We start from the raw sequence: 22,584 nt of genomic DNA on the forward strand, positions 1-22,584 counted from the left end.
TTTTGTGTAAAGCGGCTTCTCTGGACCCTACATACTCAATTGTAGTTGCTGTCCATTTCCTGAAGACATGGCCCAGAATAGCTGCCAGGGTTCCAGCCCTCACATCCATGCTCTAAACAATACAATGGAAGAAAGGAAGTTTTAAACAAGTTAACAAATCTTGATCTTGATTTCAGCTCAGTTCTTGATATCAGGGTTGTGGGTTCAAGCCCTGCATTGGGCTCCACACACATTCAATCAATCAATCAGTATGTTTTCAAGAGGGAATAAAATGAGGTTATAATTGTGTATACATTTGCATGTTGCTGTGCAGGGACTGACCTCACCAACATTGTCCTGAAATTTGCACGAGAGTTAAAAGGAGGAAAAAGTCACGTGACCATTATCTCCCTGGGCCGCGGCCAAGCTGCAAAGGCAGAGGAGATCATCATGAAGTCACTCCCCAGAGCCGCACAGTGGGTCTTCCTGCAGAACTGTCACCTTGCAGCATCGTTTATGCCAAGGCTGTGCACTATCATTGAATCGTAAGAGCTTTAGATTATTTGTAAGGAATCCGATTAACGATCAGAATGGTGAGGTGAGATGAACGGCCACGTTAAGTGAAGGCAAAGTAATGTGCGGGGCCACTCTCAAAGCTTTCTTGTGCGGTTCTCTTTTCTCCAGGATCTTTAGAACTGCACTAAGAAATACCTCAGTTTTTTTAGGGGAAACAAAGCCTCTCTGGGTTTTACTCTCCATCACCTTCTTCACGTCCTTCATCTCCTTCTCAAACCCTCCCTCTCCACAGATGAACCCGTCACGGCCACACATCCATCCGGACCTGTGGATCTAAACAATAGTTTTTAATACTCTCTATGACTCCGAAGTGCAGAATGTGGTCGCTCACACCCCTCCTTCCAGCGGTCATTTATTTTATGGCCTTCAGTTCATACTCGCTCTGACCTTCTCGAGCTGCCTCTGCCAAAAGCTTGTCCACTCAGGCAGAAACTTTCTGAGGCTCAGCCTTCTTCTTGGTAGTGGGAGAAGTTGCAAGTCGATTGCTATCACTTTGAGGGAAGAATTAGCAATTTTCCTTTTTTTTTTTAAGATTCTATTTATTTATCTGAGAGTGAGCATGTACGAGCCAGGGGAGGAGAGAGAAAGAGGGAGAGGGAGGGGGAAAAAATCCCATGCAGGGCTCAACCTCACGACCCCGAGATCGCGACCTGGGCGGAAACCAAGATGCTGATGCTCAACCAACTGAGCCACCCAGGCGCCCTAGCAACGCTGTAAATTAGTAAAGTCGTAACCAGTTGTGTTCTGGAGTTTTCTCTCCAGCTTTGCATTTCTGCTCTTCCTGGTTGTACGGCTTCGAGAGTGGTAACTTCGGAAGACGGCACCACTTCCACCAGGTCCTTCAGTCACTGATCGTTCACAAACTGTCTCTAGGACACCGGCCTATTTGCCAAGAATCATTCTAGAGTTGAGGGACTGGCTATGGACCAGACACATTGTATCAGTAACAAGAGTGGCTGATAGCGGGGCACCTGCGTGGCTCAGTGGGTTAAAGCCTCTGCCTTCGGCTCAGGTCATGGTCCTGGGGTCCTGGGATCGAGCCCCGCATCGGCTCTCTGCTCAGTGGTGAGCCTGCTTCCCCCTCTCTCTCTGCCTGCCTCTCTGCCTACTTGTGGTCTCTGTCTGTCAAATAAATAAATAAAATCTTAAAAAAAAAAAAAAACGAGTGGCGAATAGCGATGTAGCTTTCTAAAGAAACTGGAGGAACATCCTTCAGAACAGGATTTCAGAGACTTCGTAAGGGTACTTAACAATGTGTTTTTTTTAAAAAGCATTCTTTATAATCAGTACAATTAAGAACAATTCATACTTCTTTATCAAATCAAGCCTATAAATGTTTAAGACTATCACCCAGCAGCCTACTGTGGGAGAGAGAAATGTGAAGCAAATTTCTTACATTTAAGAGTTAAGGAAATATGTTCACAACATGTTGCTAAGAGGAGAAACAGCAGGTTACCCACAGCATGTGCAGCATAATATTTTTATATAAAGAAGAAGAGAGGGAGCCGTTGAGCGGCCAACTAATGATTTTGGATCAGGCTGTGATCTCAAGGTCATGACATCGAGCCCCCTGTCGGGCTCGGCTTGAGACTCTCCCTCTGCCCCACACCCCTGCTCGTGCTCTCTCTTTCTTTAAAATAAATAAATAAATCTTTAAAAAAGAGAGACGAGAGACAGAAAAGGGAAAAAAAGTTTACTTAAACCTAGTTACTGAGATTTTAGATTATTTTTGTTTTCCTGTTTAATTCTGCATTTGGGTTTTTTTGTTGTGCCGGATTTCCTTGTTTGTTTGCTTTTACTGTTTCAGTTTTGCATGTTTTACAAAAATAATTTCAGACATGCAGAAAAGCTGCAAGAATAACACAAAGACTGTTCTAAACCCATCACCTCCACTTCCCCACAGTTAACACTAGCCAGGCCTGCCTTTCCTGCTCACTCGTTCATGTGAAACTTTCTCTGGATCACTGACAGTGAGTTGCGGAGCTGATGTCACCTGACCCTGCAGGCTTGAGCGTGCTTACTGATTAACCCTCAGGACTTAGCTTATCTGGCCTATTGACCCAAGCATAACTTATACTGCAAAAAAAGAAAAGAAGTTCTGGTCCAGGTTCCAATTCAGGATTTCTCACTGCATTCAGTTGTCGGGTCTCTTAACTCCTCTTTATTCTAGAAATGTTCCTCAGTCTTTGTCTCTCATAACTTGAACGTTTTTGCGAAAAGCGCGAGCCGGTTACTTTGTGAAATGTCCATCTGTTTGGGTTTGTCAGCTGTTTCCCCCTGGTTCCGTGATGGCGAGGCCAATGTGGCAGGAACGCCACCAAAGAGATGTGTCCTCCTTGCTACATCGTACTGAGAGACACATGATGTCTGTCCGTCCCGCTGCTGGTGATAACTTTGCTCATTTGGCCAAAGTGGCATCAGCCCCTGTAGGGTTTTCCGAGCAGGCAAACGTCTCAACCTTTCACCCACCAGTCGTAGCAACCACTGAGAATGTTTGACTGAACTGGGACTCTGTTATTTGCCAGATGGTGCCTTTCCAACTCCACAGTTCTCTCTAAATTTATCAAATGAGGTCCTACCCTAAGGAAGGGGCTTTCCTCCTCCAGTTTATCCACTGGTCTGTTTGTATCAGTCACGGATTCTTGCTTTATTCAGTGGAGCGTCCTCTGTTACCACCATCATTTATTTTCAGGTTCAGTTTCAGATTTGACCCATGGAACATTTCATTTTGTTCTTAATTTGTCATTTTTCCAAGGTTTTTTGCAATGAGTGTATAATATCACTTTTGTGTTTATAGATGGAAAAACCACTTTTCAAAACTGGGAATTACTGGGTCTTGTGGAAATTTCTGTGCAGGAGGAAAGGCCGTCGGTGGACTGATAGGGCCTATAGATGGTCATTGCCACAAGCTCTAGGTCACTTCAGACACTGAGATTCTGGGACTCCTAAAACATGTTTGTTTGGCTTAAATTTTTTTACACTGGGGCACCTGGGGGGCTCAGTTGGTTAAGCCTCTGCCTTCAGCTCAGGTCATGATCTCAGGGTACTGGGTTCAAGCCCCACGTCTGGCTTCCTGCTCAACAGAGGTCTGCTTCTCCCTCTCCCTCTGCCCCTCCCCCTGCTCAGATTCTCTCTCTTTCTCTCAAATAAAATCTTTTTTTTTTTAATTCTTACACTAAAATATTTATAAATTCTGTATTTTGCAGATTTAATAACCCAGATGTGACAATAGACCCTGAGTTCAGGCTATGGTTAAGCTCAAAATTGGACAGTTCTTTCCCAGTTCCGATTCTTCAGAAGAGTTTGAAGGTAAGGACTGAGTAGAAGAGATTTTGACGCTGACTGAGGAGAACTGTTTGAGTGTAAATTATCTTACATTCATAAATCCAAATTACAAAGGGAGTGCGGACTCTAGCATGCTGACCTCTATTCCGTGCTCGCCCTGCACAGCAGGCCAGGAAGGACACTAAGACAGTAGACAAGATCCCTGCTTTCAAGTGATTCACAACTTGACGGACGTTCTCTCAATCGAGGGTACTTCCTGGTCCCAAAAGTTATAAACCAGACGCATGATCTGTGTCCTTTTCTCACCCTTCTTTCGAGCCTTTTCATGTCTCTGCTCCCTCAACCATCCCACAGCATAATTTCTGGAAAGGCTCTGGCAGGAAGCAGGTTGAAAGCAGGTCTTGGGGACAAAGGACTGAAGGGTGACAGGGAGGGCCAGAGCTAGAACTCCCAGGAAGGAACATTTCACCTCAAGCAGGTCCACTTCTCAAATGAGCAAAACACAGCTTCACTTTGGATAGTAGCAACTTTCTTCCCCAAGATGACATTTTCTCTGTGTCTCTCTCCCTTCTTCTCATGGCCCCGGCCCCTCTCCTGCGTCCCCCTTCATCTGTCGTCCCTCATGGGGCTGCGCAGATTTTAACTTTGGGAGACACAAGCAGGAGTCTCCAAAGAATCTGCCATGACCTCAGGGAAGGAGACTCAGTGACCATGTTCTCGTGTCCGCAGTCAGGGCTTCCACGGAAAGCATGGCGGGCAGTCGGCATTGCCAGGTCTGGACAGGCAGACATGCCTGGGAAGGGAGAGAACATCTGCTCTACCAGGCGCTTGGCACAGCCACGTGTCTGCGTCCTCAGAGCCTTCTGCTTGACACGCCAGGGCCTGTGGAAACCCAGGAACATCCTCCTCTCTCCCCAGGGAGCATCTGTTGGTATTCCAGAGCAAAAGTCTCTCCATCTCTGGGAGGAGGAGCTGCTCTGTAAGCCGTTCTCTAGAAGCACCAAGTTTCAGCCCCGCTGTACACACGCCCGGGGTACGTGTGGCTCCCCTGCCGCCCCTTGGGGATCAGAGCACAGGGACCTCCGTGAGCTCCAGTCCTTGATCCAGAAACATCCCGTTCGTGGACACGCACACCCATGCGTCCTGTATACACACCCACACGGTTTTTATGTATGGATATGTGTGTGCATACGTGTGTGCGTGCATATGTGTAAAATGTACAAGGAAGGGAACATTTCACACCTTTTACAGTTTCAGAGTTAACAGCCACACTCTGAAAAGCCCCTCCAGCTGAGTTTCTTCCCCACCTCACCTCTGCCCCTCCTCACTGCAAGTCTCCTGGTTAGGAAGTCAAGCAAAGGGAGTTTTAACGCAAGTAGAACAATTGGGTAGGACCCCAAGTTCATCGTTTTCCTTGTCAATATCGGTGCTGAGGAGCTTGTTCTGCCGGCCTCATGGGTTCCCAGTCTCCTATGCCTGGGCACCAGCCCCCGCCATGCCCCTGTGACTCCCTACCCCCACCTCCCCGTCTGCTGCCCCATGGAGGCTGCACAGCCCTGGGGCCACAGAGCCCCACCAAGAGTTTTGACGACAATAGCTCTTCACTGTCAAATTCTCCAGAAGGCTAGACTTGGAGCAAACAGGAATGTTGTTTTTTTTTTTTATTCGTTTGTTTATTTACAGCATAACAGTGTTCATTGTTTTGGCATCACACCCAGTGCTCCATGCAGTCCATGCCCTCCCTGTTACCCACCACCTGGTTCCTCAACCTCCCACCCCACCCCGCCCCTTCAAAACCCTCTGGTTGTTTTTCAGAGTCCATAGTCTCTCATGGTTCATCTCCCCTTCCAATTTCCCTCAACTCCCTTCTCCTCTCCATCTCCCCATGTCCTCCATGTTATTTGTTATGCTCCACAAATAAGTGAGACCATATGATACTTGACTCTCTCTGCTTGACTTATTTCGCTCAGCATAATTTCTTCCAGTCCCGTCCATGTTGCTACAAAAGTTGGGTATTCATCCTTTCTGATGGAGGCATAATACTCCATAAACAGGAGTGTTTTTAATGACAGTGTTAAATGTTTCATTTTAAGATCTGAGTTGGAACAATAGGAAATCTGGTACAATCCTTTAGCAGAAACTTTCAGATGAGAACAGAGTAACACAAGAGTTTTTCCCGGCCCCCGACTCTTGCCAGCCGTTGCACTCTTAGCCCGCCCCCTAAGCCGTGCCCTGCTCACCTGCTGTCTTTACTCATCTCCCCTTTAAAGATCGCAGTGGAAAATCCCCAGGGACTGAAAAGTAACTTACTTCAGACCTTTGGATATGGTGGGAATGGAGAGATAACAGAACAGATATTTGAAAAACCTGACTGTGGACCGTCGTGGAAAAAACTTCTGTTCAGCTTATGTTTTTTCAACGCTGTGGTCAGTGAAAGAAAGAATTACGGAACATTGGGCTGGAATATTGCTTATAAATTTAGTTCTTCGGACTTGCGGGTAAGTATGATATCTTCCAAGTAAATGATAATAAATATATCACAATAGGATGCAAACCACCTAGTGTCTGTCCACACAGATACTGAGTATTTTCGTTGTGTTAAGAAAATGAACTCTGTGACCAGTAACCCAGGCTGATGCAGAGAAGCCTAGACAGGGAAGCCAGCTTTTCTGGAAACAGATCACAGCCCCCCACCCACGGATGTACAAGCATTTAATCTGGTGGGCGAGCTAATGAGCTCTTGGGCTCTCATGAGGCCTCTTTGTTCTCTTGACCAAAAAGAAAAAGCAGAATGGGGGAAGGGAGGGCGGCAGCTGGTGCCTACGTCAAAGGACTTCCCTAAGAGGCAGATTGGCTAGCACAGGCGAGGGTTTCAGGACAACGTCTGACACACAGAAACCCTGCAAATGTGTCTGTTGTTTCTACCTTAGTCATTGAAAGTAGGAGCGGACACTGGCACACTGTGAGGAACACGCGTAGCTTACTGTCTTTCTTCACTGTTCTCTGTCTAGAACCTTCCATCTTCTGGACATTGCCAGGTGTTTTTTTACAGCCAACATAAACAGGTGGTGACACCCACCTAAATTTTCCCCAGGTTAGAGCAGACACCAGAAAACTTCCTGCGCAAAATCTCGATGTTGCCTCTGGGTATCTGCCGCCGAGACCCACCCTGGACAGGCACCTTCCTGCCTCTCCTAGGGCCCCCGGAGGCATCACAGCTCTCTGCATGCTCAGCTGCCTCTCCGGGGATGTGTGCGCGCACGCTTGTGCACCCAGCCAGAGCGTGACCTGGAACAGCCGCGCTCGGGGTGTCCGCCAAGGAAAAAGAGCCCAAGCACACTTTGTCCAAACCGCACTCAGAGCTTAATCAGAAGCTAACAACATACCTGTAGTGTACATTATGCAGTGGCTAATATGCCGATTATATGGGGATCTTTTATAAATTAGTAAGAGAAAGATAAATACCCCAATGGGCAAAGAACATGGTTAGGCAATTTGCAATGTAAATACAAAAAGGCAGTAAGATTATGTAAATTTATTCCATTTCATTAGTAACTGCAATGTTAATTTTATGTGTCCACTTACTGGGCCACAAGGTCCCCAGATGTTTGGTCAAGCGTTATTTTGAGGATTATTTTTAGAGTTTTTCTGGATGAGATTGATAAATCAGTAGACTCTCTCTAATATGGTGGGCCTCATCCAGTCAATCAGTGGAAGGACTGACCAGAACTAAAAGGAAACCCTCCTGCCTGAATGCTTCGAACTGAAAGATTGGCTTTTTCTGGCGTTTGGACTTGAACTGAAACATTGGCACTTCTAGGTCTTGAGCCTGCTGGCCTTCAGGCGGGAAGGACACTGTGGGCCAGACGCAGGTCTTGACATTTGTCAGCCTCTGTAATTACATGAGCCAAGTCTGGATAGTAAAAAATGTCTGTGTATATCATGCTGGTCTCCAGAGAAGCTGGACAAATATAGTAATCAAGGAAACACTCCTTAAAATCACATTAAAATGAGATAGCATCTTTCCCTACCCCAGTGGCTAAAACAAACCAACAAAAACACAGAAAAGCAGATGTTGTCTTATACTGCCGCTGGGAATTACTACTAACTTTCTGGAAGGCACCTGGGTAACATATGTCAAAACCTTGTAAGAATTCCTATTATCATTGATTTAGAGACAGTCACATTTATAGGATCAATTAATAAAATTAGTTATAACAGAGACTGAAAGTATGATTCCATCTCTGTGTATATATATAACTCATTTCCCTTGCAGAGGGTTTTTTTTTAAAGATTTTATTTATTTATTTGACAGAGAGAGATCATAAGTAGGCAGAGAGGCAGGCAGAGAGAATAAGAGGGAAGCAGGCTCCCTGCCGAGCAGATAGCCTGATGTGGGACTTGATCCCAGGACCCTGAGATCATGACCTGAGCCGAAAGCAGCGGCTTAAACCACTGAGCCACCCAGGTGCCCCTTGCAGAGGGTTTTTTAAGAAATACACCCTAAACCATCTGTGAGGCGAGTGAATGGTAGGACTGGGATGGCTGGTGTTAGTGGGCACTTTGTCGTGCAAAGAGCTTGGGCCAGTACCATTGGCAGCACTTGGTGTGGACTGGAATTCTTGGAATACTGCCTTCCCTTGGCATCATGCAGAGGGGAACGGATGGTGCCCGTCCCCTGCCATTGTGCAGAGGGCACAGATGCTGCCCTTTCTCTGCAGAGAGGCATGGATGGTGCCTGTCTCCTGGCATTGTGCAGAGGGGCACAGATGCTCCCTTTCTCTGGCATCATGCAGAGGGACACGGATGGTGCCCTTCCCCTGGCATCATGCAGAGGGGATTGACCAGAAGCAGCTGGTGACATCATGGCATTGTTGTCCAGAGAGGCACCCTTCCCTTCCTGCCTTCCCCCTCTTTGTGTGGCAGATGTGAGAGCAGCCTTGCCAGTGGGAGAGCTTGGGTGGATGCCAAGATGTCTGACTGTCTAGAGGTTCCAGTTTGGAACTTCCTGGGGAGCGAGATCTATGCACAACCCCCCTCAGGAAGGAAGTGGAGACTTCTGATTCCCTGGGAAGTTGAGTTTGGACACGGCTCCTCCCACTCGGGGGAGTCTCCTCTGGCCAGCTGGTGGTCAGGCAACTTGGGGTTTGCTCGGGGGACTGGTGGTCTGACCTGTGCTGCACCAGCACCCAGGGCTTGCTTAGCATCAGGGGACCCTCCATCGCACGCAGGGCTCCGGCCACTGGAAGCGCCCCCAAACCGGGACCTGAGCCCCGCTGACAAAACCAAGGAAAACAACCTCTCTACTGAGATCCAGGGTCCAAAGAGAGAAAGAACATAAGCAGTGGAACAGAAAACAGTCAGAGCCGTAAGGACATAGACATTTCACGCACCTACACACATGCATAATGTATTTCACGCACATGATTTTAAGTGACCACATATCACGAGTTGTTTTTTTTTTTTAACTTATTGACACAAGGACCAGCAGGATGGTAAAACCGAGTTTTAAAAAATATAGGCAAGCAGAAATATTTGTAAATACTGAGAGAACTTATAACGAAATACGATTGCTGAGTTAAATCCCAAACTCATAAGTGCGCTACAAGCAGTAAAAATGTGCCTTTGGTTTGTAAGTTGCTTCATGAGTCAGACAGCGTCTGTGTTTCTCTGGGACAAAATTCGTCTTCATTTCAGAAAGAATCACATGCAGGGCTCTCAGTCTGCTGGAAGGTAGCAGCTGCTCTGACCAAACTTTATGGGCTCTGAGCAAAACGAAAGCAGGTGCTCCTGGAAAATTCCATAATCCTTGGAAGAGCATGTCAGACACTGCTCCAGTGGGACACGGAAAAAATACATGCTCACGCTTTTTCCAGATTTTGCAGTTTTTATTATTTTAAAAAATATTTTATTCATTTGTTTGAGAGAGAGAGCAAGCAAGAGAGAGAAAAGAGAAGGAGCAGTGGGAGAGGGAGAAGCAGGCTCCCCACCAAGGAGCCCAACACGGGGCTCAATCCTGGGACTCTGGGATCATGACCGGAGCGAAGGCAGACACTTAATTGACTGAGCCACCCAGGTGCCCCTAAATACAGATTATTTAAAAGGAGTACTCTACTATAAGAAAAATTCCCCTAATCGTCTTAAGCTAAAAATACTAACCTGTCTCAGCAGAACCTAGAGGTGGGGGAGGAGGGGCTAGTGGTGCAGGGAGGAGTCCCTGTGAGGACAGGAAGGAGCATGGGGCAGTGGCTGGGAGGGCCGATGAAGAAGTGGGAACATAGATGCTTCCACGGGGATGGGGAGATCATTGATGTCTTCTTTACATTTGAAAAAAAGAAATGTTATTTTAATGGAATTCAAGGAAAAGAAATGTTTCTTGTAATGGAAACACTCTGAGGTCTAAATTAGCAAAGCAGAAAAAGGGAAATAGCAGTCTGGTCAAACTATCAAAAATAAGGAGGGAGAGAGAGAAACAACCAAGTACAATGAACAGTGGCACAGACCTACGGAAGGAACGTGATAAGGCGTTAGTCGGAACGTGAATGGACTGCGCTCCCTCATTAAGAGACACGTGGGACTTGTATGAAAAACATTTAAATTGATGAAGACAGCCTAAAACAACCAAGAAACTAAAAACAGCAGCAACAAAGCAAGAATGGCAATGTTCCTATCAGACAAGGTGGAATTTAATCTGAAAAAGCACCAAACAGAAAGAGAGACAATTTGTGAAAATACAACAGTCATGAAAAGAGTTAACTTCTATAATGGGTGTCCTCGGGCAGGGTTTTAAGTGGTTTAGGGACTGATTAACCTAAGCCTCACAGCAACCCTACAAAGTGGGAGGGGGGGGGTAATTATCCGCATTTTACCGTTGAGGTACAGAGAGGCTGAGGAAGTTGCTGGAATGGGCAGAATTCGAACTCTGGTGGTCTCACTTACACGCTTAACACTGGGTGGTCTCAATATTTGTCGGACAGTAGCCTGCGGTAGCGTGAGTACTCCCACATGTGTGTGTTCAGACACACATACACACACGTGTACATTACATATGTATGTATTTCAGTGTAATTGTTGTTGGAGTTTCAAAAACCTCCTTCAGAAATCGCTCTAAAAAGCAAAAGGGAGACCAATGCGAGAATCCTATCAACAGACTTGATTAACAGGGATGGAAAACGTAACAACCCTCTAGCAGATGGTATGTGTTTCTTTCATGCGTCTAAGGAACTCTTGGAAAACTCAACCAGGAACGTGGCCACAAAGAAAAATCTATAATTATGGGCCATGTTCTCTGATGACAATCTAATAAATAATAAAACTTGGCCCCAAAAATCTAAAGTTGGAAATTAAGAAACATGCCTCTAGATAATTCTTTTCTCAAAGAGGATATTAAAAGGGAAATCACAAACTATCTCAAACACAGAGGAAATGGAATTCCTTCATACTTAAAAGATACAACAGTACAAAAATATGCTTAGAAAAAAATAAACTATGGTCTTAAATATCTTCATTATTAAGAAAGGCAGGCAATTAATAGTCTTTTTAAGGAAATTAATATTCATCTTAAGAAATTAGAAAAAATAATAAAAGTAACTAAAATAAAGAAAATAATGTTTAATAGAATAAGTTAATATACAAAGATAATAGAAATTGGAAATAAATCCAGAAATTGGTTTTCGATAAGACAGATAAAGTTTGAAAAGCTATATGAACCCAGTGATTTCTGGGAAAACATGAATTCTCAAACATTGCAAATAACACCAGAATGAAATGGTTTGATGGCTTAGTTTCCTCTGGACTTTAAGAAACTGAGATATTAATATTATTTAAGCTGTTCCAAATCCTAGAAAAAGATGGCAGTCTCCCCATTCATTTTATGAAACCATAAATGTAATACCTGATAAAAATAATATGCATAAGAAAATAGGCTAATATTACTTAGACTCTATGTAAAAATTCTGTATAAATTATTAATAGGATTTAGCAATAAATCAAAAGATTAATACTCTATGACCAAGTAGGGTTTATTCCAACAATGGCTCAAGATCTGGAAATCTGTAACTCACTTTTCATGATCACATCAGTAGATGCAGAAAAGGCTTTTATTCCAAAATACAGGCTTAAAAGAGACCACTTAAATATGGAAAAGAACCCCAAAAAACTGCAGCAAATATCATTTTAAATTGCCAACACTGAACTTATTTTTATTAAAATCCAGAATAAAAAAAAAAGACAGGGTTGCCCATTCTTACCATTGACCTTCAGCATTGCCTTAAAAGCTCTAGTCAATGCAGGACAAAGAGGACATAATTCATACCAACGATGTACAATCATGCTCATTCATACTAATGATGAGGGAATAAGAAGAAAACTGTATAACAGAGATCCGCTGTCCAGGTGCATGGCGGGTGTATGCTAACCTCGAGTGTTTGGAAGAAAGGAAAACAAATGAGAGGGAGGGGAGAGAGCGCTGGTAGCAGAGGCAGAGAGAGGGCAGAGGAGAGGAAAGGGGAGGGGAGGAGGAATGTGATTCCTTTATGCCACATGGAGTCTGTGCACAGGGGACCCAAGAAACGGGGCATGGCAGGGGCCACTGCAGGGTGAGGGGGTCTGATAGCAAGAGCAGGGGTAGGAGGACACTCACATTCCCTTGTTTACCCTGATGTGCCTCTGAATTAAGCACCAAATTAAGCACCAGCTGGGCTTGTCTATTCAAAATAATTTTAATTCAAGAATTCACTGTCCAACAACAAAAAGGAATTAATGGATGAAAATGTATATCCTAGTGTTTTTATTCCTCTTGCTATTTCTATATACAATTGACCCTTGAAATGTGAGGATCAGGGACACGACCCCCTTTGTGGTTAAAAACCCATGTGTAACTTTCGACTCCCCCCAAACGTAACCAATACCCTACTGTCCACCGGAAGTCTTCACCGGTAACATTGACAACAGTCAGTTAACCCGTATTTTGTGTGTTGTACATATAACATGCTGTGTTCTTATAATAAAATCAGCCTGAGAAGAGGAAATGTTACTGAGAAAATCATAGGAACAGAAAATACACTCACGGGACTGAAGACACCCACTGATGGGGGACCCACAATTCAAGCGCATTGCTGTTCACGGGTCAGCTGTGTTTTCAAAGAGCAAACATGTGGCTGAGAATTGATGATTTTGTGTTAAAACACCCCAGTGAGCTGCAAATGCGATCTGAAACAATAAAAACTGGCGGATTTTCTGAAGGTCTCCATCAAGATTTTGGAAAATGCCCTGAGGACACGGTCCAGTATCTCATGGCCGACGCTGCGCTACCTGATTGGGGAAGTGGTTTACGGCGGCCAGGTGACCGACACGTGGGACAGGCGATGTCTGAACACGCTTCTCTACAGATTCTGTAATCCGAACGTGCTGAGAGCCGACTTCAGCTTCTCCAGCGATGAGGTGAGAGAACGTATTCCCTTACCGTGCTCGCTCACCGAAATATGGTTGCATTCTTTAAAATCTGCCTCTGAAGAAATTTTCGTGTTCACTTTCAGTGCCTTTTATTAACGTCCAGTATTTTTTTAAAGATTTTATTTATTCATTTGAGAGAGAGAGAGAGAACACAAGCAGGGGGAGCAGCATGCAGAGGGAGAGAGAGAGGCAGGCTCCTCACTAAGCAGGGAGCCCAATGTGGGACTCGATCCCAAGACCCTGGGATCATGACCTGAGCCAAAGGCAGCTGCTTAACCCACTGCGCCGCCCAGGCGCCCCTATTAACGTCCAGTCTCAGAGAAATAATTTAGCATTCCTCTAGCAGTTAACATTTCATCCAGCCGTCTGTACTCTCGAGGCCAGATAAGACCTGGACATGACCTCTGTTCCCTCAATTATCCTGATTTATACTGGTTGTCCCCCTTCCCGTCTTCCACCACCTCCTCTGTGCAAACCCCTGTGCCTCTGTGGACATGTCCCTTTGGAGAAACTCAGACGGAAGGCACACAGTGGCCTCCAGTCCCCAGACATTCTACAGTCCTCTTGGGTGAAGGTCACCAGCTCTGGACCTGGGAACCAGTGTCACTTTCTGGGCGCACCCAGAGGTCCCTGTCCCCAAGCCCCGGGCTCTTGGCTCTGCCCTCGGTGCCATCTTTCCACTTCCACAGAAAGGGATCCATTTTTTTGGTTGACTGGGTTCTTTGGCAGCTTCCTTTCTACAACTGAACTGCGGTCTGACGTCCTCTTTGCTCCCTTTAAGACCACACTGACACAGTTCATTTTTGAACTCCATGAGTTTCTTCTCCAGGAAAGGTGCACCAGCATGTGTCCCAGGCAGCTCAGCTGTGTCTTGGTGGCACAGGGTCCCCAGGGAGATTCACCCAAGGCATCAGCTGCGGTTGTGCTCGTAAGGGTTTCACTGGGGCGGGGGATGGGGGGGGAAGGCCCTTCCAAGCCACTCACAGGACTGATGGCCAGTGGCCTCAGTGCCTCCACATTCGGGACCCCCAGGGGGAGCAGCAGGGGAGGTGGCTCCTGGACCACCATCGATGTGGGTGTCAGGATCAGGGTAGCTCCGCTGGCCTCACCCAGAAACCGAGCCACCCGAGAAAAACAAGGCTGCAGCGCCGTGTACGAGCAGGTCCTCAGTCACTAGCCGTCCCCTCCATTCCGTGTTCTGTTGCATAGAAGCCGGCTGCGTGGCCCAGAGAGGAGAAGGCGGCTCGTGTTTCCAAGGGACGGAGTCGAAGCAGCCCGAGAGAGTCACGTTCATCCCCATCACTAAATGGGCGCATGTCCTCCCATTAGCCTGACTCTGATAGTCAGCCTTAAAGAGCAGAACCATCACAGTGAATCAGGGAGACGCCACCGAGGACGGGAAGGAGGAGCTCTCCTGCGCCCATTAAGGAGCTTGTCATTTATTAAACATTGTATTATTTATTTTATAACTGGAATTTTGCCCTTTCTGGCCATCTGCCCCCATTTTGTCTATACCCCACCTCCCGAGTGGTCAGAATGATGCTTCTTGTCACGTTCCTTCTACAGGTTTTGGCACAGTAAAATGGTGTGTGGAGGTGTGATAGCATCTGCTGTGGGTATGGCCCACGGAGGCAGAGGGCAGCAAGAGGCAGCCTAGCCTTTAAAGTTTCTTTTCCCGACAAGAAAGTCACTGAGCAGATCAACACAACTACACTCTACAAATACAGTCGTCCCCGATGTCACTTTTGACAGAAGAGTCTAGAGCATGCCACCTAGAACTAACAAGAGCCTTCTGTATACAGTGTATGGCAAATAGTGTCTTCACGCATTACGGAGAATAGGCATCGCTCTGGGCACAAACTAACAAAGGACTTAAATTTCCAGGTGCATCAGCCAATGCCCGGATCTGCGGGCATCAAGGACTGCATAAACATAATCCAGTCCTTACCCGACGATGACCCTCCGGAGCTCTTAGGGCTGCACCCTGAGGCCAGCCGAGGCTGCAGGGAGATCCAGGGCCAGAAGTTCATCGACAATCTCATCGCCATGGACCCAAGAGCTACAGCCATTGCCAGCCTCATGATCAGGTAAGCACTCACGGGGAGAAATGTGTGGTTGGAAATCATTAAATAGTCACAGGGAAGAATTAAATATTCAGTGAATATTTTATAACTTGAAGAGCTACAATGCCACACTTACGGTTAAGTCTAAAATACAGCATGGGGCGCCTGGGTGGCTCAGTGGGTTAAAGCTTCTGCTTTCGGCTCGGGTCATGATCTCAGGGTCCTGGGATCGAGCCCCGCATTGGGCTCTCTGCTCAGCGGGGAGCCTGCTTCCCCCTCTCTCTCTGCCTGCCTCTCTGCCTATTTGTGATCTCTGTCTGTCAAATAAATAAATAAAATCTTAAAATAAAATAAAATAAAGCATAAAACGTAAAATACAGTCTAAAAATATAGAGACGAAATTCCCCAAATGATACAGAGGCACAGAGACACACGGGAGCATACACGTGCACGCGCACACACACACGCACACACACACACACACACACAAATACAATTACCAAGCATGGAGGGCGTCCTCAGTAAACCTTTGTGGAATGAGTGGTTGTACTCTACCTAGTGAGTGGTATTTTTTTTTTTTAAAGATTTTATTTATTTATTTGACAGACAGAGATCGCAAGTAGGCAGAGAGGCAGAGAGAGAGAGAGGAGGAAGCAGGCTCCCTGCTGAGCAGAGAACCAGATATGGGGCTCGATCCCAGCACCCTGGGATCATGACCTGAGCTGAAGGCAGAGGCTTTAACCCACTGAGCCACCCAGGTGCCCCATGAGTGGCATTTTTAAACTGTATTTGTTTCGGCATGAAATGCCACGTTTACTTCTCTAGGATGGAAAAAGATACCTGTCATATTAAGTAAGAGGACAGCAGGGTCAAGAGGGGTTGGCTGTGCCCTTAGAGGCCTGTGGGGCTGATCCCTCTCCTAGTCACCCTGCCTCAGTACCCTTCCTCTGCTTATCCGTACATAGAGACAACTCCTGTCTACCCGTCGAGACCATCGTGAGGCTCACGTGGTCTCACAGAGGTCACCCAGACTGTCCAGGCTCATCAGCCTGTAACTAAGATAAGGTCGTATGTGTCAAGGTCACGACTACCTGGTGTGAGCTCCCCAGCCAAGTGTGTTCCCGCTTTGCTCCCTCAGAACTGCTCAGAACACAGTGGCACATGCAGGCTCTGCCTCTCTTCCTTCCTCTCTGGCTCTAGGTTCAAATCCCAGTTCCGCCACTTGACTTCGCAGACTTGGGGAAGCCAATTCAGTCTTTTGTCTCGGGTTCATCGAGTTTAAATTAGAAATCACAATAGTACCTGGCCGGGCTATGCTCAGAATACAAGTTCCTTAAGTACGTTCGGCTTCAAGATCTCATTTTCCAATTTGCAAGTCTAACAGATTTTAACAAGCATTTTTTTTAACATCTTAATTTTATTTTATTTTTTTTCAGTGTCCCAAGATTCATTGTTTAAGCACCACACCCAGGCCTTCCTGCAATATGTGCCCTCCTTGTGAGCCTGGTGGTGGGTATTAACAAGCATTTTTAAGAGGTCTTTGAATAGTGTTTGGTTCCATCTACAAACTTAAATACTTTCAAATGTGCTAACATTCATTATAAAGTTAATATACTTCAGCCAGCTGACTGCCAAATCTTCTCGAGTCTTTTAAGCAGTTTGGTTTTTTTTTTTAAGATTTTATTTATTTATTTGACAGGCAGAGATCACAAGTAGGCAGAGAGGCAGGCAGGGAGAGAGAGAAGGAAGCAGGCTCTCCACAGAGCAGAGAGCCCCATGCGGGGCTCGATCCCAGGACCCCAGGATCATGACCAGAGCCGAAGGCAGAGGCTTTAACCCACTGAGCCACCCAAGCGTGTGTCGAGTCTTTTAATGAGTCTTATAAATCTAATAATTAAATATGCTGGATCTTAAACTCTCTCATGTTTATTTGAGAGAGAGAGAGAGAGAGAGAGATAGCAAAAGAGAAACCATGAGCGGGGAGGAGAGGGAGAAGCAGGCTCCCACTGAGAAGGGAGCCCAATGTGGGATTCGATCCCAGGACCCTGAGATCATGACCTGAGCCAAATGCAAACGCTTATCCAACTGAGCCATCCTGGCGTTCCTAAAATCATAAATTCAAACCAATTTCTCAATTATCTATTTTAAATTGGAGTCCCAAAACTGACCTTTTGGGGTGGTTTTAAGAGCCCCAAATCTCTTAAATATCACAAATATTGAAAACACCAACACGTGCAGTTTCCTCAACACAAAACTATTGTTACTGTGATTCTGACTCCGTTAGTCTTGTCTACACCAGCTTCTAAGTCTTCCCCACGTTGAGAGATGCCAAGCAGGGACCAGGGACGTCCCTGTGCGGGATGCATGCGTCGTCCTTCTCAGGGCGCTTAAGATTGGGAAAAACCCAAGCAAATAAACCAGAACAAATGGAAACAACAACATGAATTGATTCTTGTTGGCAACACTCACAGGATGCCTTGAACCCTGATTAGAGTCACCAAGATAGCAACATCTCCAAAGGCCTGTGAGGTGACAGCCCCATGGCCCACATTCCTGGGTTCCCACAGTGTGTGCTCTCACGGACTCACGGACTCACAGACTCACAGACTGGGTGTCACGCTTCGTCTGCTCTGCAGGATCACTGGGAATACTGGTTCCACCTGGGGCCTCCATGGGCTCCCCTCGGTGCACAGGTGGCCTCACTCTAGATAACTAGTAGGCATGACCCATGCACAGGGGGCCCCAATCTAGAACTACCCTGTGACCTCACCACAGTCCCCTCCTTCTATAAAAGCTAAGGCTTGGGGCGCCTGGGTAGCTCAGTGGGTTAAAGCCTCTGCCTTCGGCCCAGGTCATGATCCTAGGTCCTGGGATCGAGCCCCGCATCGAGCTCTCTGCTCGGCAGGGAGCCTGCTTCCTTCTCCTCTCTCTCTCTCTCTCTCTCTCTCTCTCTCTGTCTACTTGTGATCTCTCTGTGTCAAATAAATAAATAAAATCTTTAAAAAAAAAAAAAAGATTCTCTCATTCCCTCTCCCTATCCTCCTCTCTAAAAAAAAAAAAAAAAAGCTAAGGCTTGAGGCCTGGGTTTTGTGGAGACCAGCTGCATATGGTCAGGATTGTCCCTCCATGGGTCCCCCTGACAGTAAGTCACCCTGAATGAAAGTCTTCCTAGTCTGGAAGGTACTTGACTGACCCTCCCCCACCTTCTAACAGGCTCTTAATTTACACTTGTATTTTTTTCCACTTACCTCTCAGACCTCTGACCCACGGGAATGCTGTACTGTTAGTGTCCTCCTGTCTGTGGGCCACAAAACTGCTATTAAAAAGCTATCTGGGGACGCCTGGGTGGCTCAGTGGGTTAAAGCCTCTGCCTTCGGCTCAGGTCATGATCCTAGGGTCCTGGGATCAAGCCCCTCATTTGGTTGTCTGCTCAGCAGGGAGCCTGCTTCCCCCTCTCTCTCTGCCTGCCTCTCTGCCTACTTGTGATCTCTGTCTGTCAAATAAATAAATAAAATATGTTTTAAAAATAAGAAAGAAAGAAATAGCTATCTGATTGGGTTCCCACTACAGCTTTGGCTGACTGTTTGGTGATCCCTTCCAAGGTCATTCCGCTGACAGAAAATAGACGTAGCGGAACTCTCACTTCACAGTAGAAAATGCCCTATTCACAACAGGGAAGGAGAGCCACGCACAGAGAGGAGGAGGTCTCTGGAAACCTCTCTGTCTGCCCCCAGAATGTCTGCCTCAACCCTCGCACCTCCTGCACTTCACGGTTCTCGTGCACTGTGAGCCCTCAAATCCGCCCGTCAGAGAGGAGACCACCGGAAGGCGCTGCTTCTCGTGCGCACATGCAGTCGGTTTATCCACGTCCCTCTGGTCATTTTGGGAGGCTAATTAGGCTGCCTTTACTCAGAACATACTAGAAACTTCTGTGTGAGCAGGCTTCAAGTTCCCACTCGCTGTAACGAGCTCGGTGGGACAAAACACTTGCCCTCCGGCGACGTCAGCTTCTTGACCTCCTCTGATGCACCCCGCATGCATCCCACCGAGACACCCTACTTGCAAGTCAGAAATGAAGTCTTTCCTACGGTTTCCTCCTGTGCTGCACGTGGCTGTGGCTCCCAGACTATCGCTTACCTTGCGGGGGGGGGGGGTCGTCTGTCATGCTAACACATGTGCCTGCTTGTCTTCCTTCCGCTGGTGGCCCTTCATGCATGCACAGTCGGGGAGGCAGAGTAGACAAGGAAATCTTAGAGCTTTAAAAACACATGTGTGCTTGTAAACATCTGCAGTGCGTCGGGCAGTTTTCTTCTCTGTAGCATGCGACAACCTGTGCCGTCCGCATCCCGTGGCTCTGTGGCCCCTTGGCTGTGCTGGCCTCGGACGGGCCCCATCGGAGGGCTCTGCCAGTTCGGACAGATCTGTAGCTCATTCTCCTCCTAATTCTCTCTGCAGTCCTGAGCAGAGTAATGATGACCTGGTGATGGAAATTCTATCTGACATGAGAAAGCGGCTGCCAAAGTCTGTGGAGAAGGAGGAATGTTCTGGAACTCCCAGCACCTTGAAGTGCATCATCTCCAGCCCCATTTGGGAGTCTCTTTACAAAAATATCCAAGGTGAACAGAGGACATGGGGGGAGGGGACGGGCCCACAGGACACTGGGCAGCCCGGCTTGAGGGAGGCAGCACGGTGTGGGGCGGCAGCAACGGGACCTGTTAAGTTGTCAGCATCCAATTTTCACCCTGGAAGGAAAGTTCATCTGGGAACCCGGTGCCCTGCAGCAGTCTCTGCAGGCAGCACTATTGCCGAGTCTGGACCACAGTCGGTCCGCGAGGGCTGCTGCCACACCTGGAACCCATGCCTTCTCATTCTGCCTGAACTTGAGAATGCATCTGAAAGGAAAAAAAACAAAAACAATGAAAGAAGACTATTTTCAGCACATAAGTATTATATGAAATTCCAGTTTGAGTGCCTACAAATAAATCTGCATCGAGCAGCTGTGCTCACTGATTTTTGTGCATGGGCGCCTGCGTTCACACGACCGAAGCTGGCCTGAGCGGTGGCGATACAGAGCCTGCCCCAGTCACTAGTTCTTTGCCTTAAAAAAAAAAAAAAATGCATCTCAATCCCTGGTCACATGAAGCTCCTTTGATTTTCAAAGCCTTTATTTCTCCATGTAAAGCCTCATGATATCTGAAAACAAACCTCATTTTCTTTCTGTTTGAATCCAGGCTATGATCCCCTTATCCACTGCGTCTTGCTAACCTTTCTGAGCCAAGAAATTGAGCGGTTTGATAAGTTCTTAGTGATTGTGCATAAATCTTTGAAAGACCTTCAACTTGCCATAAAAGGGGAGATCATCCTCACCCAAGAACTGGAGGAAATATACAACTCTTTCCTTAGTTCGAGAGTACCTACGCTGTGGCAGGTAAGCCCTACTGGTCCCGGCTGGCTTGCCCATGGCCGTGAACCGTGGCTGCGGTGAAATATTCCGTCGCCACAAAAGACACTGACCTCCATGTGGTGTGAGTACATATGAATTTACTGGCAGTTCCGCTTAGACATTGTTAAATTGTAAGCTTCAGAAAATAAAGTCATTGTAAAGATTATAAAAGCTATATACATACGTGCACATATATGTGCTTATCACATATATCCCTCAGGTTCAAGATACCCAAACGAAAGTTTTGGGAGAAAATGCACAAAGAATCCCTAACAGTGGCTGCCCGACGTGAGGGAAACTTGAGGGTCTTATCATTTTGCATATCGTTGTATCTAATTGTACTGTTTTAACTTTTTAAAATCATATTCACGTCTTTATTCCAGTATAATTGGCATACAGTGTCAGATCAGCTTGGGCTGCAAAGGATAGTGATTTCACAATCTCGGACATTACTCAGTGCCCCTCAGGATAAGTGTCCTCTTCATCCCCATCCCCCCACTTCTGTCCCCTCTGGTGGCCCGCAGTGTGTTCTTCATAGTAAGAGTCTGTTGTTTTTAAGATTTTATTTATTAGAGAGAGAGTGCTTGCGTGCGCATGAGCAGGGGGAGCGGCAGAGGCAGAGAAGCAGGCTCCCCACTGAGCGAGGAGCCCAATACGGGGCTTGATCCCAGGACACTGAGATTGTGACCTAAGCCACCCAGGTGCCCCAAGAGTCTGTTTTTTTATTTGTCTTTTTTTTCCTGGAAGCTGGGAAGCTGTCAGGTCCTGGGCTTTTGTTTTTTGGGAACATTTTGATTTAATTACCAGCAATTAAATTGAATCAGTAATCTGTTGAAATTTTCTATTTCTTCCTGATTCAGTTTTGGGAGGTTATATGTTCCTAGGAATTGATCCATTTCTTCTAGGTTGTCCAATCTGTTGGCATATAATTTTACATAATCTCTCATAATCCTTTGTTTTTTGTGGTGCTGGTTATTCTTTCATTGATTTATTGAACTATTTGAGTTCTCTCTCTTTCTCTTTGAGGAGTCTGGGCTAGTTTTATCAATATTATTGATCTTTTTAAAAATCAAGCTCCTGGTTTCACTGATCTGTTCTATTGTTTTTGTAATCTCTACTTCATTTATTTCTGCCCTAATCTTTATTTCCTTCCTTCTACTGGTTTTGAGTTTTATTTGTTCTTTTTTCCTGCTCCTTTTAGGTGTATGTTTAGGTTGTTTGAGATTTTTCTTCTTGAGGTAGCTGTGTTGCTATCAGCTTCCCTCTTGGAACAGCTTTTGCTGCCCCCTAAACATCTGGGACAGCTCTATATTCATTTTCATTTGTCTCCATGTATCTTTTTATTTCCTTTTTGATTTCTTGGTTGATCCATTCAATTTTTTAGTAGCATGTATTTAACCTTCCTCTATTTGTGTTCTTTCCTGATATTTTCTTGTGGTTAATTTCTAGTTTCATAGCACTGGGGTCAGAAAAGATGCATGGTAGGACTTCAGTCTTCGAGTTTGCTGAGACTTGTTTTGTGACCTAATATGATCTACTCTGGAGACTATTCCACGTGCACTTCAAAACAATGTGTATTTTGATTCTGGATAGATCTGTGAGATCCTCTGGTCCATGTGTCATTCAAAGTGGCTATTGCCTTATTGATTTTCTGTTTGGATGATCTGTCCACTGATGTAAGAGGGGTGTTAAAGTCCCCTAATATTGAATCCTCCTACACTGTTGTTGGGAATGCAAGATAGTGCAACCACTCTGGAAAACAGCATGGAGGTTCTTCAGAAAGTT

The 22,584-nt window shown here is 46.1% G+C and overlaps 1 protein-coding gene across 1 annotated transcript in view; it reads left to right on the plus strand.

Moving 5' to 3' along the window:
• DNAH14 (dynein axonemal heavy chain 14) overlaps positions 1-22,584 on the plus strand; it is a 332,088-nt gene that overhangs the window by 291,365 nt on the left and 18,139 nt on the right. The window contains exons 75-81 of the mRNA XM_045982293.1: positions 314-524; positions 3,762-3,864; positions 6,111-6,338; positions 13,084-13,281; positions 15,178-15,380; positions 19,812-19,972; positions 20,588-20,784. Coding sequence (XP_045838249.1) covers positions 314-524; positions 3,762-3,864; positions 6,111-6,338; positions 13,084-13,281; positions 15,178-15,380; positions 19,812-19,972; positions 20,588-20,784 — 1,301 coding nt within the window. The remainder of the gene's footprint in view (positions 1-313; positions 525-3,761; positions 3,865-6,110; positions 6,339-13,083; positions 13,282-15,177; positions 15,381-19,811; positions 19,973-20,587; positions 20,785-22,584) is intronic.

Source organism: Meles meles, chromosome 17 (assembly GCF_922984935.1).
Source record: "Meles meles chromosome 17, mMelMel3.1 paternal haplotype, whole genome shotgun sequence".
NCBI lineage: Eukaryota > Metazoa > Chordata > Mammalia > Carnivora > Mustelidae > Meles > Meles meles.